At 39.1% G+C, this 20,428-nt stretch overlaps 1 protein-coding gene and 1 pseudogene across 1 annotated transcript; both read left to right on the top strand.

Annotated features, from left to right (window-relative positions):
- Positions 1 to 7,077: 7,077 nt before the first annotated feature.
- On the top strand, positions 7,078 to 17,329 carry LOC140857375 (uncharacterized). Its single transcript, XM_073256163.1, has 5 exons — positions 7,078 to 7,145; positions 9,576 to 9,779; positions 13,550 to 13,649; positions 14,682 to 14,843; positions 16,898 to 17,329. The coding sequence occupies exons 1-4, from the start codon at positions 7,078 to 7,080 to the stop codon at positions 14,691 to 14,693; spliced, it is 384 nt and encodes a 127-aa protein (XP_073112264.1). The 3' UTR covers positions 14,694 to 14,843; positions 16,898 to 17,329.
- LOC140856932 (uncharacterized) lies at positions 10,796 to 13,542 on the top strand (annotated as a pseudogene).
- Positions 17,330 to 20,428: the final 3,099 nt, after the last annotated feature.

A 20,428-nucleotide genomic window follows, 5' to 3' on the forward strand; every position in this document is an offset into this window, starting at 1 on the left:
TCAAAAACTCATAAAGGCCAACAACTGAATCGAAGCTCGAAGCAACACGTGATGACTTTCTTCATCTAACATGACAAACCACATGATAATATACACGTCGGATCATCTTGGACTTGGGAGTGGGGGGCAACTGTTGGGACCATTCAATGGACCCCCGACTCCGACTCTACATCGGCCTTATAAATATAATACTCTAACTAACAATCAGTTTATCAACCGACAGTCGGCTATTATCAACCAGTAACGGATAACCTGGTTAACCTCCGACTAAAGACCATCGACATATCAAAATTATCGATCGATGGTCATTCGGATCTCCAAAACTATCGACTTACTATTATTTCCGACATATAGTCGGCCTATCTTCTCAATACATCTAACCGTTATAAATGATTATCGATTACATGTCATGATCATTAGTGGGTATAAACAATCGATTAACTCCATGATTATGATCCGATAATTTAGCACCATAAAAAGCGAGACTACGTGCTCGACAGTTACATCAGAATCATCTATAAAAAAGAGGTAAATGAGTAGGATAGGTAAGGTAATTTTGGATTGAGATTCTATCATTTCAAATACTCTTATCTGCTGTTCATCACTCTCCACTGATTTAAGCATCGGAGGGTCTTCATCGGACACAATTTCTGTCTGTGAGGACTTTATTTTGCAGGTGCTCTTCACCGGCAACAGGCGACAAGAGATTGGCCGCAATAGAGGATTTTGGGGAAATGGGGTAGCATTGGAGGAATTTTGAATGTGTTGGCAGAATCCATGGAGAGAAGAGTGAGATCGGAGGGGATGGGAGAGTGTATGGAGAGAGCATCGAGAGGGAGTTATGATCCGATAATTTAGCATCATAAAAAGCGAGTCTACGTGCTCGACAGTTACATCAGAATTATCTATAAAAAAGAGATAAATGAGTAGGATGGGTAAGGTAATTTTGGATTGAGATTCTGTCATTTCAAATACTCTTATCTGCTGTTCATCACTCTCCACTGATTTAAGCATCGGAGGGTTTTCGTCGGACACAATTTCTGTCTGTGAGGACTTTATTTTGCAGGTGCTCTTCACCGGCAACAGGCGACAAGAGATTGGCCGCAATAGAGGATTTTGGGGAAATGGGGTAGCATTGGAGGAATTTTGAATGTGTTGGCAGATTCCATGGAGAGAAGAGTGAGATCGGAGGGGATGGGAGAGTGTATGGAGAGAGCATCGAGAGGGAGTTAAACTGGAAGAGAGAAGTAAAGGAGTAGAGTTTTAGGTATTCATGTTTCGATCGAGAAGTTTAGGCCAAAATCATAGGAGAAATCAGAGATAAAATCAAAACATATCTGAATAATTTTGATCAACAATTGATGACCATTATATCAGCATCCTATGGAAGAAGAATACATGGAACTTCATCTCCATCTTCATTTTATATCTATCTCCTCAATAGAATAGGTGGCCCCTAAGAATGTAGAAGTATTTTCCTAAGAATATAGAAATTGAAATGCTTTTACGCCTTGGTTGGAAGTTTGGGGAAGAAAAAAAATATTAGTAAGGAGAGAAAAGAAAAAAAGAAAGAAAATATATTTTTTTCTTCTTGATTAGGAGTTTACAGAAAGAAAAGAAAAGAATTTCTTCCCTTCTTGATTGGAAGCAAAGAAAAAAAAAGAAAGAAAATATTACAATCTTCTTTTACTATTATATCCTTTAAAAGAACTAATAAATTCAAGAAAATGATTAAGAAGAGATCTTATCTTTTAATTTTTTTTATCTTTCCTTTTGTTTTCATTAATTATTTCCATCCACAGGAGACTCAATCGGATAGAGGCTTAGGTGGGAGGCTTGAAATAAGCCTTTGGATTGAAATATAATATTAATTTTATTCTCTATTATTAAAAGGATAAGATAGAAATTATAAAAGATTCACTAACTCTTAATTTTTTTCTCTCCAAATCTATTCGATTTGGAGGAGAAAAAACTTATAGATTTGAGAAGATTTGTATTCCCTTTGTTTCTCTCCTTTTCTTTTTTTTTTATAAAAAAACTCTTAACTAAAAGAAAGTATTAATTTTCTCTCCCATTCTTTTCTTTTCTCCCCTATGCTTCTCTCTCAACCAAGATGTTAGAGTTTCTCCAGATAGATATATATAGGAGTGGAATAGGGACCTAGTCTAGTTAGTAATACTAATAGGTCCTAAAATAATAATATGACTAAGATAATATCCGGTACATCACATAACTAAAATAATAAGGCTCAAAATAATAATATGATTATAGATAACTATGGGCTCCTTAACCTTTCATTCAAACAATACCTTAGATAAAAAATTAATCCATGATCAATGGAAGCCCATTTTATGAGAATTTGTAACAATCTCCCACTTGGACAATATTAATTAAGACTTTTTTATTAAAAAAAATATATTGGTTATATATATAGTTCGAAAGCAACTCTTGGACTAAGTGCACCTTATGTGGTCACTTATACAAATTTCTTTAATAAATAACATCTTTAGTCGAAAACCGATCTGCTAAAACTATTAACATTGAATCACAATAGTCTTCATACCATTTATTGATACAAGACCCCTCTATAGCTACAAATATTAGTAATATCACTTACTTGGATTTCAGTGATGTATTGTGTGCAATGCAAACTTTATTCCTATGTGATAAAAAACTATATAAAGCTCATCATCTATCTACTTTATTGTCTTAAAACCCCTTTATGCTTTCAAATGAAAGCTACAACAATTTTAAGCTTTTGTTATAATTTCATCATATATCTCCAGATGAGTCCTTTATATCTCAAAATGATTCATGATATCAATGATATCAATTACAACATAAGCAATATTTTTATAAGTAAGACTTTCATTCAAACAATATTTACAAACAACTATGTATGTATAAATGTAAATATAATATTTTAATATGAAAATAATAAAAAGATGATGTAAAATATTGCTCCCACTAACCAAGCACATTAAAATATTCAAATAAATAGTTCAATGTGGGTTGAGCCATTTAAGACCTTATCCCATTTTGTGCCAAAACCCATACTTCTTTAAAATGGGTTAGTTGCAGGTTGGATTGATGGGTAAGGTCATAAATTGCCACCCTTAATTGCGCTTGCCAACAAACCAAATAGCACCATGAGGAATTATGTTTCACTTGAGTATGACAAAGCATTAGCATTATTTATTGTTAGATATATTCTAACCAAGGAGGAAAAAGATGAGGTAGGATAGATGTACCATCTTCAAAATGTTCTGATTTATGAGAGCAAGGATAAATTGCATGGAGATGGAACCAACCACAATCTTTCCACTCAAGCCTTCTGTTGAGGTTACGTGCCCAGCAGTACAGACCTTCCTCCCTCCACCAAACATGTGAGGTATTGTCCGCTCTGGGACAGCGTGTGCCCGCAACAGGGAACCACAATCGCTGCCCCTCACAGTTTTGCCCCGCAAAAGGCGCCTCACGTGGGCAAGGGGGAGCCCGCACTACATAAGCAGTAAACTCTCTTGATTGTATCCGGTATGGGACTTTCGAGCTCGATGCTCCCGATGCCTACCCCATAACAGCCCCCCAGCAGGAGAGTGTACTGCTGCAGGTAGGGGATGGGTTCCCACAGACGGCGCCAATGTTGAAGTTACGTGCCCAGCAGTATGGACCTTCCCCCCTCCACCAAACACGTGAGGTATTGTCCGCTCTGGGACAGCGTGTGCCCGCAACAGTGAACCACAATCGCTGCCCCTCACGGTTTTGCCTCGCAAAAGGTGCCTCACGTGGGCAAGGGGGAGCCTGCACTACATAAGCAGTAAACTCTCTTGATTGTATCCGGTATGGGACTTTCGAGCTCGATGCTCCCGATGCCCACCCCACAACAACTGTTGGGATATACCGACTCTGACGGATGACCCCGATGGACGACTCCGACCGACGACCCCGACGGATGACCCCGACCGACGACTCCGACCGACCCCGACGGACGACTCCGACAGACGGCTGCCGACAATATCCGATCGAAGGTGTGTCGGTCGAACCGACCCATGTTGTTTTCGACCGATCGAGCAACCGAACCCATATTACCGACTCACTGTCGGAGGTGGCAGTCGATGTCCGACTTAAGCAAGACACCAGACCAGCCGACGGTGCCTCCGGGTCATCACCTGACGTTCCGACAGTCGAATACCGATGTATGGTCGGCCAGCCCTCCCAAATACCGTACGACTGCTATGGGCTGCTGTCCTGTCAAGGACGTGCTATGTGACCGCCCTGGAGCATTATCCTACCAAGGACATTGGTTGATTCTGACAACCCACGGTGATTTGACAGCTTTCGATGATTTGATAATTCTCCAATTGTCTGCACCATTAATGGCGGGACCACACCGCATTCTACTATAAAAAAGGGGTAAGGCAACAGTCTTGGTAAGCTTTCTCAAGCTCTCTGACGCTCCCTCCAGCTCCCCAAGCTTTTCTTAGTCCTCTCGAGCTGAGCCTCTGATTTTCCACTGTTGCCTAGTCTCTTTGACTTGACCGTCGGAGGGTCCCCGCCGGAGGCATCTCCAGTGTGTGAGGACTTCTCTTGCAGGTGCGTGACCTCGGCGATTGAGAAACGGGGGATTGGCCGCAACAGATTTGGTACGCCAGGAAGGGGCTCAACAGAGGTAAGACAACGAGCTCCACAGAAGCTTGAAGAGATCTCTCGAGATGATGAAAATCAGAGCTCAACGATCAAGAGCTATCGGGTCGGCGAGGCACTCTTCCCGTCGAGAAGAGCCCTCTCCTTCACCCTCCATGGTGGAGCCTAGCTCTCCGCACCCGACGGTAACCACGGAGGCACAGATCGCGGTGATCGTGCGGCAAATGACCGTCCTGACGGATGCGGTCAAAAATCTCCAGCAGCGACCGACTCAGTTGCCGCGACTGCTGACGGAACAACCAGTGGCGCATCCCATGCCGTCCAGAAGCAGCCGCCGATGCCTGCATCCACTTCCATCTCTTCCTCAGGAGCAGTCGTCTCACCACTCCCATCGAGAAGGGGGGAGGCGGCCACAGCATGACGCCCGTCGGTCTCGACGTCCCTCTCCTTCCCGGCTGGAGCGAGCGAGGAGGGAGAAGCGGCCGCGGATGCCATCCGCCTCACTCTCAAATTCATCGGGAGGATCGACTCCTGAAGTTTTTCAACACCGACGATTAAACAACTACGAACGTAGATTCGAAGAAATCGACCGTCGGCTTGCTCAACTCCAGGCAGATGGCCAGAAGTCTTCAAACAACATCGACTTCCGGACCACCCAACCTCTCTCCCGATTCATCCTCGACGAACCGATCCCTAGTCGGTTCAAGATGCCTCATGTGGAGCCTTACGACGGCTCCACCGACCCAATCGACCATCTAGAGAGCTACAAGGCTCTCATGACAATCCAAGGGGCAATCGATGCCCTCCTTTGCATCGGCTTCTCCACCACACTCCGCAAAGCTGCCAGGGCTTGGTTCTCCAGCCTCTGCTCGGGAAGTATCGACTCCTTCGGGCAGCTCGAACATTCTTTCATGGCCCATTTTAGCACCAGTCGGAAGCCGTCGCGACCTCAGACAGTCTTTTCTCCCTCGAGCAGGGAGAAAATGAGACTCTACGATACTTTGTGGCCCGATTCAATGCGGCCACGCTTGAGGTCCTGGACCTCAACGAAGACATGGCTATTTCGGCCATGAAGAGGGGGCAAAGGGGGTCCCGATTCACATACTCCTTGGACAAGACCCTCCCCCGGACGTACATCGAATTGCTGGAGCGCGCGTACAAATACATACGCGCAGACGAAGAAGCTTCCGACCGACGCCTGACTTAAGGCACGGGCCGGAAGAAAAAATGAAAGAAAGGTCGGGCCCCTACTGAACCCAGCAGGCCCCCCCACGATAGACGGGCCTTGCCCCGACGATGGAGTCCGAGACCGATGCATCGTAGGTATGACTCCTACACCCCTCTCTCCGCTCTTCGTGTGCGGATTTTACGATAGAGATCGAAGGAGCGAAATATCTACGATGGCCCCGCCTCTGAAGGCAAAGGGCTTCGACCATCGCGGCTGGCTAACTTGCCAACTTAGCTTCGACTAAGAAAGGGCAAAACGCCAAGACAACCATGACATACCCGCCCGACCAAGGTCTGGACAATGGGTATTCGACTTGCGACATACCGACCCGATCACAACTGGTCTAAGGATATTCGGCTTGCCACCGTTTATCATACGACTCAACATGCTACGTCAACGGATATTCGACTTGTGACATACCGACTCGGTCACGATCGATCGAAGGATATTCGGCTTGCCACCGTTTATCATACGTCCCGACGTGCACACCCAACCAAGGGCCGGACAATGGATATTCAACTTGCCATCGTTATCCTATCCGAATACATCGGACGCTACTCGACTATCAGACTCTGCGGAATGATTGTGTCGATGAGCAACGTTCGGAGGTTGGCTGACCTCCGCCCGATGTACATGCTCGACCTACTGTCGAGACGACCGACATCGGATCGTTCGTTGATGCGATCGCCAGAGTTAGGGCAAGACGTGATGGAAAACCACTCCTTTTCATCCGAAGCCGTCGCCCACGTGTTCATGCGAGCCAACACGACATCGGACTTAGGAGTGGGGGGGCAACTGTTGGGATATACCGACTCCGACGGATGACCCCGACGGATGACTCCGATGGACGACCCCGACGGACGACTCCGACCGACGACCCCGACGGACGATCCTGACGGATGACTCCGACCGACCCCGACGGACGACTCCGACGAACGACCCCGATCGACGACCGACGGATGACCCTGACAGACGGTTGCCGACAATATCCGATCGAAGGTATGTCGGCCGAACTGATCCATGTTGTTCCCGACCAACCAAGCGGCCGAACCCATATTACCGACTCACTGTCGGGGGTGGCAGCCAACGTCCGACTTAAGCAAGACACCAGACCAGCCGACGGTGCCTTCGGGTCATCACCCGACGTCCGACAATCGAATACTAACGTATGGTCGGCCAGCCTTCCCAAATGCCGTACGACCACTATGGGCTGCTGTCCTGTCAAGGACGTGCTGTGTGACCGCCCTGGAGTATTGTTCTGCCAAGGACATGGGTTGATTCTGACAATCCGTGGCGATTTGACAGTCCACGGTGATTTGACACTCCCGACGATTTGACAATTCCTCAATTGTCTGCACCATTAATGGTGGGACTACGCCGCGTTCTACTATAAAAAAGGGGTAAGGCAACAATCTTGGTAAGCTTTCTCAAGCTCTCTGACGCTCCCTCCAGCTCCCCAAGCATTTCCTAGCCCTCTCGAGCTGAGCCTCTGATTTTCCACTATTGCCTAGTCTCTCTGACTTGACCGTCGGAGGGTTTCCGTCGGAGGCATCTTCGATCTGTGAGGACTTTTCTTGCAGGTGCGCGACCTCGACGATCGGCGACAGGGGATTGGCCGCAACACCTTCCATGATTAATTTCTTTCAAAGTGGAGTGACTCTTCCAACTTTTTTCTGCATCAATTTGGAATAGTGCAACATAGGCGAGGGTGTTACTGTGACTTTTTTGAAGAATAGGCATCTGACCCTGAACAATGTAAAGAAGATTAATTGTAACCAACATTGAGCATTTGTATTCTATGGCGAAAAGGAAGAAAATGTTAACCTTCTGTTTGACACTACAGAGAGATAGCTAGAATGTGGAAACACTTAAGACTTTGGCTAATAGTTCGAAGAGCACCATTTTAAATGACTTATCTCACTACAAGAATCTGACAGTTCAGAGACAAATATTTAGCAACGTCCAAGATCGATCACTATGCCATCACTAATAGCGATGGAACAGTGACAATATAGTGACAAATTATAAAGTTGTTACTAAAACACTCGCAAGTGCATTAATGACTAATTCGTGATGGTTATAAAATTTACAATAGCGATGGAATATGGACAGAAGAATATCTATTGCTATAATTGGCATGTAATTTTTATGTATTATTAGTAATGGTATAGCGACAGAATAGCGATACCTTCCTAATAAAAGAGAGACGGAACAACGACAATATAGTGACAACACTCAAATGTTGTCGCTGTAACACTCACAGGTGATCTAGCGTAAGGTGATCTAGCGGTAGATTAGTAATGGAATAATGACCGCTATATGATCATAATAGCGACGGAATTGGGACGAATGTACATCAGTCGCTAAAATTTATGCATAATTCTCACATAATATCAATAATGACGTAGCAACAGAATAGCAACAATGATGTGAAAAAAGAGAGATGGAATAGAGATTAAGTAGAGACGGATGTTGTTCTCGACATAATACCTTTAGAGATAACATAGAGAGGGATAATGGATAAATCCGTGATACGTGTAGCGATAATATTGTGACAGATTATATGTTCCGAATAGTTTCTCTTTAGTGACTGAATAACGATCGATTATCAATGGATTTGTATTTTTAATCTGCAACAGGGACGGACTAGAAACAGAATAGAGATGAAAGTTTAACCTTTGATAATTATTTTTAGATTTGTTTGTTTAAAAACTATTCTTTATTGTACTTTGAGACATCTATTAATTATGGGATTAATGCATTAAAAGTTTTAGAAGAAATAAGTTAGTATCATCAAATTTAATCATGTCAAATTTTTAAATTGGTTTGTTTAAATTAAATTATTTTTTATTATACATTAATTTGGTTGTCTATTATGTGATTTATGTATTAAAATTTTTAAGATAAATCAGTTAATATCATCAAATGTAATCCTAATCAACTATTTTTAGATGATTTATTGTACTTTTACTATACATACATTAAATACTTTAAAATTACTCTAAAAATAGTTTAAAACTATCTATAGTTTACTTTAAATTAAGTTAATTAAATTAACCATCTTAAATTTTAAACTGTTTAACCTGCACAGAGCATGCAACAAGTTGCACTCGTTCTGATTTGAAATGCTTCTCAATGATGAGCTAGCCAACGGTCCTATCGATCTTGGTAAGTGATAATAGCCACTTCAGCTCCTGTAACATCAATCGAATTTAAGATGACATACTCCATAATATTGACGAGTCAATGATCTAATGGAGCTAGATTTACTTTTCCAGTTTACGAGCTAACAGCTTCACCAAGTCCAACGATCTCCTAGATCATTGATCCATAGTGGTCAAAATGATTCACATTAAATCTAATGGTCCTCTTAGATCATTAATCTATTTGAAATGTGCTTAATCTATTTCTGTTGTATTTAAGCCGACCTGCTTAATATGTTAAATCTATTAAATCCAAATCGATTTAACATGTTAAACCTATGTAAGTATCTTAATTTGATCAGATTATCTATCTAATGATTAGAGTGGATTCAAATCAAAATTTTTATTTTACTAATATGAATAGATTGAATTAGGATTGGTGAATTTATGATCTAATTCATATCTAATTTGACTCGATCTAATTGTCAATTCTATCTCAGCATTGGATCAAAATAAGTTGGACATGGATTCAAATCTAAAATTTTTCACTTGCCGCCTAGCAACCCGCTCCAAGCTAGCTCCCACTCGATTGAGGAAAAAATAGAGGAAATATCCAACACAAAACCCCAGCAATCGTCTGACCTGTTCGGCCGCTCCAAGCCTCCCACCCGGTTGGGATTCCTGAGGACGGAAAAAAGAGAGGAAAATTGGGGAAAACATAGGAAAAATCCACGAAACCAAAGGAAAGATGGAGATAATTTAAGGTAAGACCTTTCCCCTGATCATTTTTTTTTCTTTCCGCTTCTTTTTCTATTCATTTCATTATCTTTTTTGGGTAAGGAGAGCACTTGTGAGAGATAGAGGGGTTTCTTAGGTTCCATTTGGGCTTTTCTCTCAAGTATATGGGATTTTGTGCGACTTGGGGTGGTGTGAGTGGTTCTTGAGGTTGTGGCAGTGTGAAAACAAAGAAAAAATCACCGAGAAGATGGAAGAAATCAAAAGGTAATACCTTTCCCCACATAGATTGATATATTTGTTTTTCTTTTCCTTTTTTTCTTTTCGTTTCATTTTCTTTTTTTTGGAGATCTATGGGGAAGGAGGACACCTGAGGGAGATCGGAGGGTTCTTAGGTTTCAGTGGGGTTTTGTCTCAAACATATGGGTTTTGTCTCAATCTTGGTAGAAGCTTAATCTTGCAATGTACAGATTATTACATGACTTTGTGTGTTCTTGTTTTTTCTGTTCATTGTATCTTTTCTGTTCATTGTATTGTATTACAGATTATTACAACTTAATCTTATTTTTTCTATTCATTGTTAATCATGGCAACATGTTCACTGAAATATCTGTAAGAATAAAATAAAATGATTTTGTGCCTGTTCGTTGAAATGTTCATTATATTTGCAGGGAAGTTTGAGGGAAAGGACGAGAGCAAGCTTAGTTAAATTGAAGGACAAAGGAGAGCAATTCTTCTCTTTTATCAGGCAGTGTGTCAAAGTGATTTTTTATATCATAATGACCCCACTAAAGACATAGTCAAAGGGACCTTCAATTTTTTATTAATAGCCATGATATTATTTTATCCTTAATGTCAAAATAAAAGCTTAGGGACACATACCAAAAGGTGTCTAAATACTATTTTATTGGATATAATACCAAGGCACGTACCAACACTACTTTAGTTGCTGCATGTTTTTTTGGTTTTTTTAATTTTTGCATACTATTTTTGAGTATATGTTTGCTTAAATTTTGTTATTTATCATTTGATAGAATAGGCAAAGATGACGAGCTGGAGTTGGATGCATTGTAGGATTTATAAGGGAATAGTGACAGATGAATTTAAGAATAGAGTTGCTAAGTTCATTGACATTGCAATTTCTAATCCCTCGCACATGAAAAATGGGAAAATTCTCTGCCCTTGTCTTAAGTATAAGAATAGAAAGTTCTTGATACCTGATGAAGTGACGGTTTCCCTCTGCAAGAAAGGCTTTGTAGATGGTTATCACACTTGGATGCTGCATGGAGAATCTATTCTAGATCTGAGGAGTTTGGTCCTAAAACTGTTGATAGAGGAGTGGCAGGTGGTATGAACTCTTATGTGGATATGGTTATAGATGCCACAAGAAGTCCTGAATTGAATAATGATGCTAGGGAGGATTTTGATGAAGCTCCAAATCCAACAGCTGCTAAGTTTTATGAATTGCTTAAAGATGTCGATGAGTCACTATGGGAGGGTTGCAGTAAGCATACTACGCTATCAGCGATCACTCAGTTGTTGAATTTGAAATCAGAGTTTAGTATGAGCGAGGCATGTTACAATCGAATGCTTTTAATAATTAAAAGTATGTTGCCTGAGGATGAGAAGTTGCCTGAAGATTTCTATCAATCAAAAAAAATTATGAAGAAATTGGGACTGAGCTATCAGAAGATAGATATTTGCTCAAATTTTTGCATGTTGTACTACATGAATGATAGTCAGAAAATAGAATGTTCTGTATGTGGTCATCCTCAATTCAAGTGAGCAAAAAAAAAATGCAATGTACTATATATGGTATTGCGATATTTCTCTCTTGCTCCTGACTCCAACGATTGTATATGTCAAGTAAGACGGCAATGCATGTGAGATGGCATGAGGAAGGGGTTCGGCATAATTCTGCTATGATTTCACATCCGACAGATGGGGAAGCATGGAAGCAATTTGATTTGATGCATCCAGAGTTTTTAAGTGATTGTCGGAATGTTAGATTAGGTCCTTGTACTAATGGGTTCAATCCATTCACATCAAGCTCAACACCTTATTCATGCTGGTCTATTTTTTTGATTCCGTATAATCTACCTCCAGGAATGTGCATGGATAGACGTAATTTGTTCCTAACATTGGTCATTCCTGATCCAAAGTCATCTGGTAAAAGCATAGATGTTTGTAGAGGCCATTAATCGATGAACTACAGATGTTGTGGAATGAGGGTGTTTGCACTTTTGATGCACATCGAAAATAAAATTTTAACATGAAGACTGCACTAATGTGGACAATTAGTGATTTTTCTATTTACGGGATGTTGTCAGGATGGAGCACATACGGTAGACTTGCATGTCCTTACTGTATGCATGGGAGATATCAAGTCTTTCACATTGAAGGGTGGCAATAAAAAGTTATGTTGGTTTGACTGTCATCGGTGATTTCTTCACTCCAATCATACATTTCAAAAACAAAAGGATGCATTTACTAAATCCACTATGGAGAAAAAAGGTCCTATACTTTCATTGACTGGAAGGGAAGTGAAAGCTATAATAGAACAGTTTGATCAAATCACATTTGGTACTGAGAGTGGTCCACAAAAACTCAATGGGTTTGGGATGGAGCATAATTGGCTTAAAATAAGTATATTTTGGGAGTTGTCCTATTGGTCCACGAACCTAATTCATCACAACTTGGATGTTATGCATGTTAAAAAAATGTGTTTGATAATATCTTGAACACTGCGATGGACATTAAAGACAAGACAAAAGATACTTTGCAAGCTCGTTGTGATTTAAAACAGTTTTGCAAACGACCGAAGCTTGAGTTAAAAGAAGTTGGAGGCAAATTGGTTAAACCTAAGGCATCCTTTGTCTTAGCACAAAACCAAATTAAGGATGTGTGCGAGTGGGTTAAACAATTGAGGTTTCTGGATGGGTATGTTTCTAATATAGCTTGAGGTGTTAATGTGGATGAGAGCAAAATACATGGTATGAAAAGTCATGATTGTCATGTGTTCATGCAGAGTTGATACCTTTGGCATTTCGTGATCTGCTACCTAAGCCAATATGGGGGGCAGTGACTGAGCTTAGTAATATCTTCAGATATTTATGTATTTCTAAATTTCAAATAAGTCAGATAGAATTGTTTGAGAAAAGTATAGTCGAGATAATTTGTAAGTTAGAGAAAATATTTCTCCCTGTATTTTTTGATTCAATGGAGCATCTAACCATACATTTGCCATATGAGGCAAAGGTAGGAGGGCCTGTGCAATATAGATAGATATACCCTTTTGAGAGGTAAATCTTCCCATCATTATGTTCTTTATTTTATACGTGTCATAATAAGTATGAATTAATTAAACCTTTATGCTTATTGTTTTAGGTGCACGCATGAATTAAAGAAAAAAGTTCACAACAAAGCTAAGGTCGAAGGTTCTATTAGTGAAGTGTATATAATTGAAGAAATTTTTAATTTTTGCTCGCTCTATTTTGAACCTCATATTCAAACCTGACGAACTAAAATCCCTCGAAATGATGATGGTGGATTTGTTGATGTTCAAGATCACTTATCTATATTCACATATTCGGGTCGTCCATTAGGGAGTTGGAAACGGTATTTGTCGGATGAAGAGATATGAGCCGCTGAGTTATATATTCTCCTAAATTGCATTGAGGTTGAAACTTACGTTAAGTAAGTTTTCAGCCCATCTTATATTTACTCATTCCAATTATATAGTTATTTATTTGTACTGATTTATGAATGCTGATGAGGTTGTCCTCACTTAAATTGCTAGAGAATTTGACAATGAATTACGACAAAATAATCCTTCCATTACTGATGCTGAGGTTGAGAAAATGCGTGAACTGCATTTCCCACAGTGGATAAAAGAGCTTGTAAGTTTTAGCCGCATAATTTAATTTATTCAAATGAAATGATACCATGTGATCCTAAAGCTTGTTATTGCTATTACTATTTTAGGCTAACAGAAATGAAATTCAAGACCCAAAAGTTTGAAAGTTCATCTATGGTCCTTCTAAAGAAGTGCGATGTTACAATGGATATATAATGAATGGTTATTGATTTCACACTCGTGCTTATGGGCAGAATAAGACGACAAATAATAGTGGTGTTTGTGTTCGGGGGAACAATTATAATGAAAATGAATTAGATTACTATAGCATTGTGGAAGAGGTGTTGGAATTGGATTACATTCAACATGGTAGTCATGTAGTTATTTTCAAATGTCCTTGGTTTGACCCTTCATAAGGAGTTAAGATTGATAGAAAGTACAACATTGTTGATGTTAATCACTAGTGAAATTTGAGTACGTATGAGCCATTCATATTAGCGAGCCAGTCACAACAAGTGTACTACACCAAATATCCGAATTCGAAGAATAAAGAAAGAAATGATTGGTGGGTTGTTTGTAAAGTGAAAGCCAAATTGTTTCCCAATAAGATATACAAAAGTGAGTCAATGGAAGAGAGACCAAAAGATGATGGTTATGACCAAGATGACGAAGCAGGACCATGTCACATTGATTTTGCCATGGATGATACTCTTAATGAAGCCATAATCCTTAATGATGAAGATCAAGCAGAAGAAGTTGTTCCAACAGAGGTGTTACAATATGTTGATGATATTGATGATGGAGACAAGGTTGAGGATATAGAAGAAGAGGAAGAAGAGCTCCAACATGATCGTGATGATGGTGAGACGAGGGACAATGTCGAGTTGGAACCAGATGCACCTAGTGATGACGATATTAATTTTGTTTAATGTCTAGGTATATAATGTTGTATTTTTAAAAAAAAAATATTTTCTTTAGTTTTTATGTACTTATATGAGTTTATATGATGCTTTTTATCTATTAAATGCTAATGTTTATTTATGACAATTTATCTTATATGTGATGTTTGTTTCAGGAAACAATATGAGGCGTTTGAAGAGTTTGAAAAATTCTAAAAAAGAAAAGTTGGCTTCAAAAAGGAGGATCACAAAATATTCTGTGCAAATGCCGGAAGGGGGTGATCAACATCAATCTAGAGATGGATCTCTGCCACGATCTCCATCTAACCATATAGCTTGTGAGTTGCATGTGGGTTAGGATAATTTCATGAAGTCTGTACCTTAGGATAATTTCAGCTAGTAGTCTTACTTCATATTCTTGCAAATGACTGTAGCTTTTCTTTCTACTAAAATGCTTCTAAGTGTTTCCATGATGTATTTTCTGTATCAAAACATGGAAAGAAAAATAATTCTAAGGTCAACAGAATATAAAATGCTGCACTGGTACAAACTTTAGAAAATTCAAAAGTTACAATGGAAAAGTTTAATACAGAGATTGGAAATCCTTCCTCCAAAAACTCATAGAACAATTGGAAGTAGTGTGGGTGTACATTCATAAGGTAGATATGCTTTCACTTTCAATGTTTGAATCAGAACATCCATGGTTCATTCTCTATTGGTGCATAACATGCTAAATGTATGACCAAAGGCCTTATAGAAGTTCATAAGTGGGGAGGTTATATACTTTTTATATTTTTCTTTCACGCTGTGTTGTATTTATCAGCTGATTATTATTTTTTTGTCCTGAATGGACATTGTAACATATATTTCTTCTTTCTTCTATATGCTTTTATCAGATCAGCGTTTTGAAATGCTATATTTTTGGTCTTTCATTGTTACAGCTGTCAGCAAACTGGCGTTTTGACATGCTATATTTTCTAGGTGCCTTTCTTGTCAAATTTTATGAATGAATTTTTATGTCCTCATCCCAAATGACTCTGTTTGATGTTAGGTTCAGCATGGATCAAAGATTAGAAATCAATGTATCATATGATATTTTCACTCCCAGAAATTTGCTTCATAGTTCTTCTTTCTTCTTAGTTACTAAGTTCGGTGCACTGTTGTTGAAACAGCTTATCTAATCAGCAATCAGTCATGTTCTTTCATTTCAATCTTCAAGTGATACACCTAGTTTTCATTGAGGCTGCTTATTTATTGCATCTGTTTTTCATTGATCTGCTGATTTCATATTCATTATCAAGTTCCTGGACATCCATTGTAGAGTGTGTTGTTGTCAGTGAACTGTAAAGCTTGTCCTGGCATTGACAGAACTGAGGGTGCTCTAATAACAATGGCTAATAAATTTTGATCTGTTTCAAATTATTGTAACCGGTAGCTGATACCATTTTAATGGGACAGAATCATTAAGGTTCCTGCTGCTCTTATGCTTGATTTTGCATGCTATTGGTTGTAAGTTATTTTGCAGTTCCTCTTTTAGATATAAATTTTTGCACACCTACTTTCTTGACTTCTTCCCACCCAAATTTGTCTTAAATTCTCAATATCATCTTAAATTTCGGAATTCATTGATTCAGAGCTATAGGCTGCAACCATGAATAGTTGGTGAATGCATAATGACATGAATGCCTGTATTTTGGATAAAAATACAGCTCAAGAGACTACACTTCTGGACTTAACAGTATTTATAACTATAGTCAATGCACCTCAAGACACAACACCATCGGGGGTAGTCCAAGACAATGCACCTTCAGACATAGAACATTTAGAGACAGCCTAAGACAATACTACTTGAGACACGGCACCACCACCAGAGGTAAACTGAGACACAACACCACATACAATAGCTGCAAACATAGCATCGGGGGAACCAAAATCAGTCTTCGAAGATGATGAAGAGCCTATCTTGGTTGGGATTGAGTTGATCGTCATTCCTGCACATGCACCATAAGTAAAAACAAAACTAGGCTTTGTAGTTATTCTATATTGTATAAATGTACATGATAGTTGATGATTCCTTTGTGTTGTTTTTGTTTTAGAGAGAAATTCTATCCTGGTGATGCCATGCGATACATCTCAAGGAAGGTTTTGTACAACCTTCCAAATGGTTGTATCAGATGGTCCATGTATCCCATGAAATTGAAGAACTTCTTGTTTGATGAGTTTTTTGTATGCATGAAACAAACTTGTTTAGTAATTACATACTTGATTTTTATTTTTATTAATTTTAGGTTAATACTTTTTACTGACTGATGTGCTTCTATAATATTTATAGGATAGTTATAAATTTGCTCTTGGTCTCACTAAAGGTATATTGAAAAAGGTTTTCATGAAGGTTGCAGGAAGACGACTTAGTCAAAGGCTAAACTGTTTAAAGAAATGGGTAATGCAGAATAATAATACAGAAGATTTGAGTGAAACAATTGATAAAAGGCCCCCTTTTACAACTACTGAGAAATGGGCTAGCATGGTGGCAAAGTGGACAAAGGAAGAATGGCAGAAGAAGTCGATGATTGCATCAAAGAACCATCAATAGTCCGATATGAGCATCCACACAGACGGGTCTGCTACTATGTATGCTCATAGTAGGCGTATGGTATGTACTTTTAGAGCTCTCTTTGGCACTTATCTTATCCTACAAGCACTTTGATTTTCGGACTTGGTTTTTGATTTTTCCAATGTTTGGAGATGTGTTTAATCACACCAGTCAGTATTCCAACCTTTCACACCTTCTTCAGATCAATGTTTGGAGACATGTTTGAAGTAATTGTTGTTGCTTTTATGGTACTTTTTCACAAGCATTGAGCATTAATTTACAGTCTTTAAATTATTACAAAAAATAATGTTCAGCCGATTGATCTATGACAAAGAGTTGTTTGAACATACTCACAAGAGAAAAGATGGTACCTTTACATTTGAGAAAGCAAAGATAGTGAGTGTAAGTATTTTTCTTCTCTTGTTCTTTTTCATTTTGCATATTTACTGTTGTAAGGCATGTTGTCATATTAGTTAGTTATATGCTGATTTTTTTTTTGATTTTACATTACAAGAGAAATACGATACTATCATGCGACAGAAGCATGGTGAGGACCTATCTTTCTATCCTTCTTTGGATGAGGTGGCATGGTTGGTTGCTACGAGACTGTCCAAAAAGGATAGAGTGTTTGGGGGTTAGGTTATAGCTTAGTTCCTCGTCCATCTAAATCCAATAATACATCTCAAAATAGCATCGTTGGATGTGGTGCGCAGCCACATTCGAACGATGAGGTGATGAGGGAGATGCATCTTATGTGGGAGAATATGGATAAGTTAAATCAGAATATTCAGGCACAACAAAATTCAATAGGTCAGATTCTTCTTGCACAACAACAATCTATAGATCGGATTCTTCATGGCTTGTCTCAATTGATACATCCACAACCATCACTGACATCTCCTGAACCGACAACTGCGCATTCTCCTAGATCTTCGGGTACGACTCCGACTTCAGCTCCATGGCATTGGTCATCTGCTTGGTGGGCTGCTCTTTCTGGATGGATGCCACCACACTCATACACTCCATCGATATTTTCTTTGGCGGCTCAAACTCCAACTCGATCTTAGGTAGTTGAAGAAATATAACTTTTATATCTTTCTTCGTTTTTTGTGCTATATCATACTTATACGTGGATATATGAAGTTTAGGGCTCTACTTTGAAGTAGCATGCATCGGAGGGAGATAGAAGTGGATATAGCTGTGGTGGAGGGGATACATTTAGGCACTTCATAGTTTGTTGTGTGCTTTATTATGTGCCACTTGTCTTGTTTTATATACTTTATTGTTTGGATACTTCATGTGTTTTGGATATATGTGATTGATATTATATGTATTCTATGTGCATTTGCACATACTTATGGTGTTATGAACATTATAATTTATTGGTTTTGGATAAAATATTATAGATTCTATGATTGAGTGTATCTTGCTAAAATGGAGGAATTGATGTTGCTTGACGCAGGAAATAGGAGATTGGATATTGCTCCTATAGATGTTATTAGTTATGCAGATATTAATTTTAGGTATTGAAAAAAATAAGAAGAAAAATTAAAAATTTTAGTGATAAAATAGAGACGGATTGTTGACGGAATCTAATCTTAAAAGCAAAATTAGCGATGGAATTTTGATAGATTAAAGATTAACAAAGATGTCGGACAAATAGTATAGTGACAGAATAATGACACATCAGTAACAAAATATATTTATATTTAATGACACACTAGCAACAAACTAGCAACTAATGAGATACTACATTAACGACCACATATTGACAACATAGCGATGAAAAATATTTAGTTTTAATGATAAACTAGTGACAAAGTAGCCATGAACAATACATTATATTAGCAACTGAATACTATCAGAATAGTGACAAACGATAAGTTTTTGTAATTATATTAAACACCGCATAGCGACGGAGTAGTGACAGTTTTATTTTTTTTCAATTTTTTTTAGCGACAGAATTGTGATACATTAGAGATAAATCATTACATATTATCAGGATTGTACCATGATTTTAGTGATGGTCGAAATGACGTCGTTTATTCGTCACTAAATACATTTAGCAATAGATTAGCGATAGCAAAGACGTCTGTCACTAGTTTAGCAACGAAGCTTTTTGCTATAGCCTTAGTTCCGTCGCTAGGCAGTCTCCATCTAGTTTAGCGATGGAATAGAAATAGAGTAAAGATGGATTTTATCTGTCGGTAATTAACAGTTTTCTTGTAGTGATGTTCTAGGACTATGGAGGTAAAAAAATATTAAGAACATTGTGGAGGAAAGGTTGGGATATGCTTGTGCTGCCAACTAGCAAATCTAGCTAGCTAGAAATAATTGGATATTTAGGAATACCTTTCTTCTAATATGGAGGTAATTTAAAGGATTAAAGTCATATCAAAAGCTAGATTGTTATTATGAGAATCGGTCCAATTGGATCCGGAAAGTTTAAAAAAAAAAGTGTTGAGAAGTGATCAGAACAGGAGAAGCTTATCCCTTGCTCGATCCCATCTCTTGGAATGTGATAAGGATGCATGGACGATCGGATGGGAGTCGTGAGCCTAGGAGGGACGATCTAAGGATGTTGGTTACATTGGCGAATAGTCGGACTTATCCACCTTAAACTTAGCTTATCCTTTCCTTTCCTCTTCTCTATTTAAACCCTCCTTTCGATTGATCCCCCACCAAAATCCCTCTTCCTCTCCCTTCTTCCTCATCGCCGGCAGCCGTTGGCTGTTGTAATTGAGCCTAATCATTTGAAACCCCCTTTTTTCCTCTCAAATTCTCTTATTGTTCCACTTTTTCGGAGACCTGGGCTATTTTTTTTGGAACCGGCAATGCCGGCCAAGCTGCCACCACCGTCGCCTGCACCCGCCGCCCCACCACCACTATTGACCCCAACTCCTCCTTCCCCCTGCCCTCCCTTGTAGTGAAAATCCCTATTCGGCTTAAAGAGAGAAAGAAAGAAAAGAGGGAAAGAAAGAGGAGAAAGATAGAGAACGAGAGAAAGAAAGAGAGAGAGAGAAGAGAAGGAAAAAAAGAAAAGAAAAAAAAAGGGTAAAAGGAAAGCTTACCTTTTTGAAATCGCTCTATTGATTGGATCCCAATCTGATTGGATCTAGATAGGACTGGCAATTCATGTTCACGGGTCATAAACAGGTCGTATCGATCTAAAGGTATAACATAGATTAGCTCAACCTAAACACGATCTGTTTAATTAAATGGATAGATCTGTGGAATATGAATATGACACGAATATATACGGATTGACATGACATGACATGATCCATCAGACATGATTAATAATCATGTTGGCGGGTCAAATGGATATAC

Source organism: Elaeis guineensis, chromosome 4 (genome assembly GCF_000442705.2).
Source record: "Elaeis guineensis isolate ETL-2024a chromosome 4, EG11, whole genome shotgun sequence".
Taxonomy (NCBI): Eukaryota; Viridiplantae; Streptophyta; class Magnoliopsida; order Arecales; family Arecaceae; genus Elaeis; species Elaeis guineensis.

What these genes read in the sequence shown, in the direction of transcription:
- LOC140857375 (XM_073256163.1), top strand. Translation starts at nt 7,078, where the DNA reads ATGGGCTGCTGTCCTGTCAAGGACGTGCTGTGTGACCGCCCTGGAGTA. An exon ending in TTGTTCTGCCAAGGACATGG is followed by an intron (nt 7,146 to 9,575) that starts GTTGATTCTGAC and finishes CTTGCCGCCTAG; the next exon opens with CAACCCGCTCCAAGCTAGCT. An exon ending in AAAGATGGAGATAATTTAAG is followed by an intron (nt 9,780 to 13,549) that starts GTAAGACCTTTC and finishes TTAAATTGCTAG; the next exon opens with AGAATTTGACAATGAATTAC.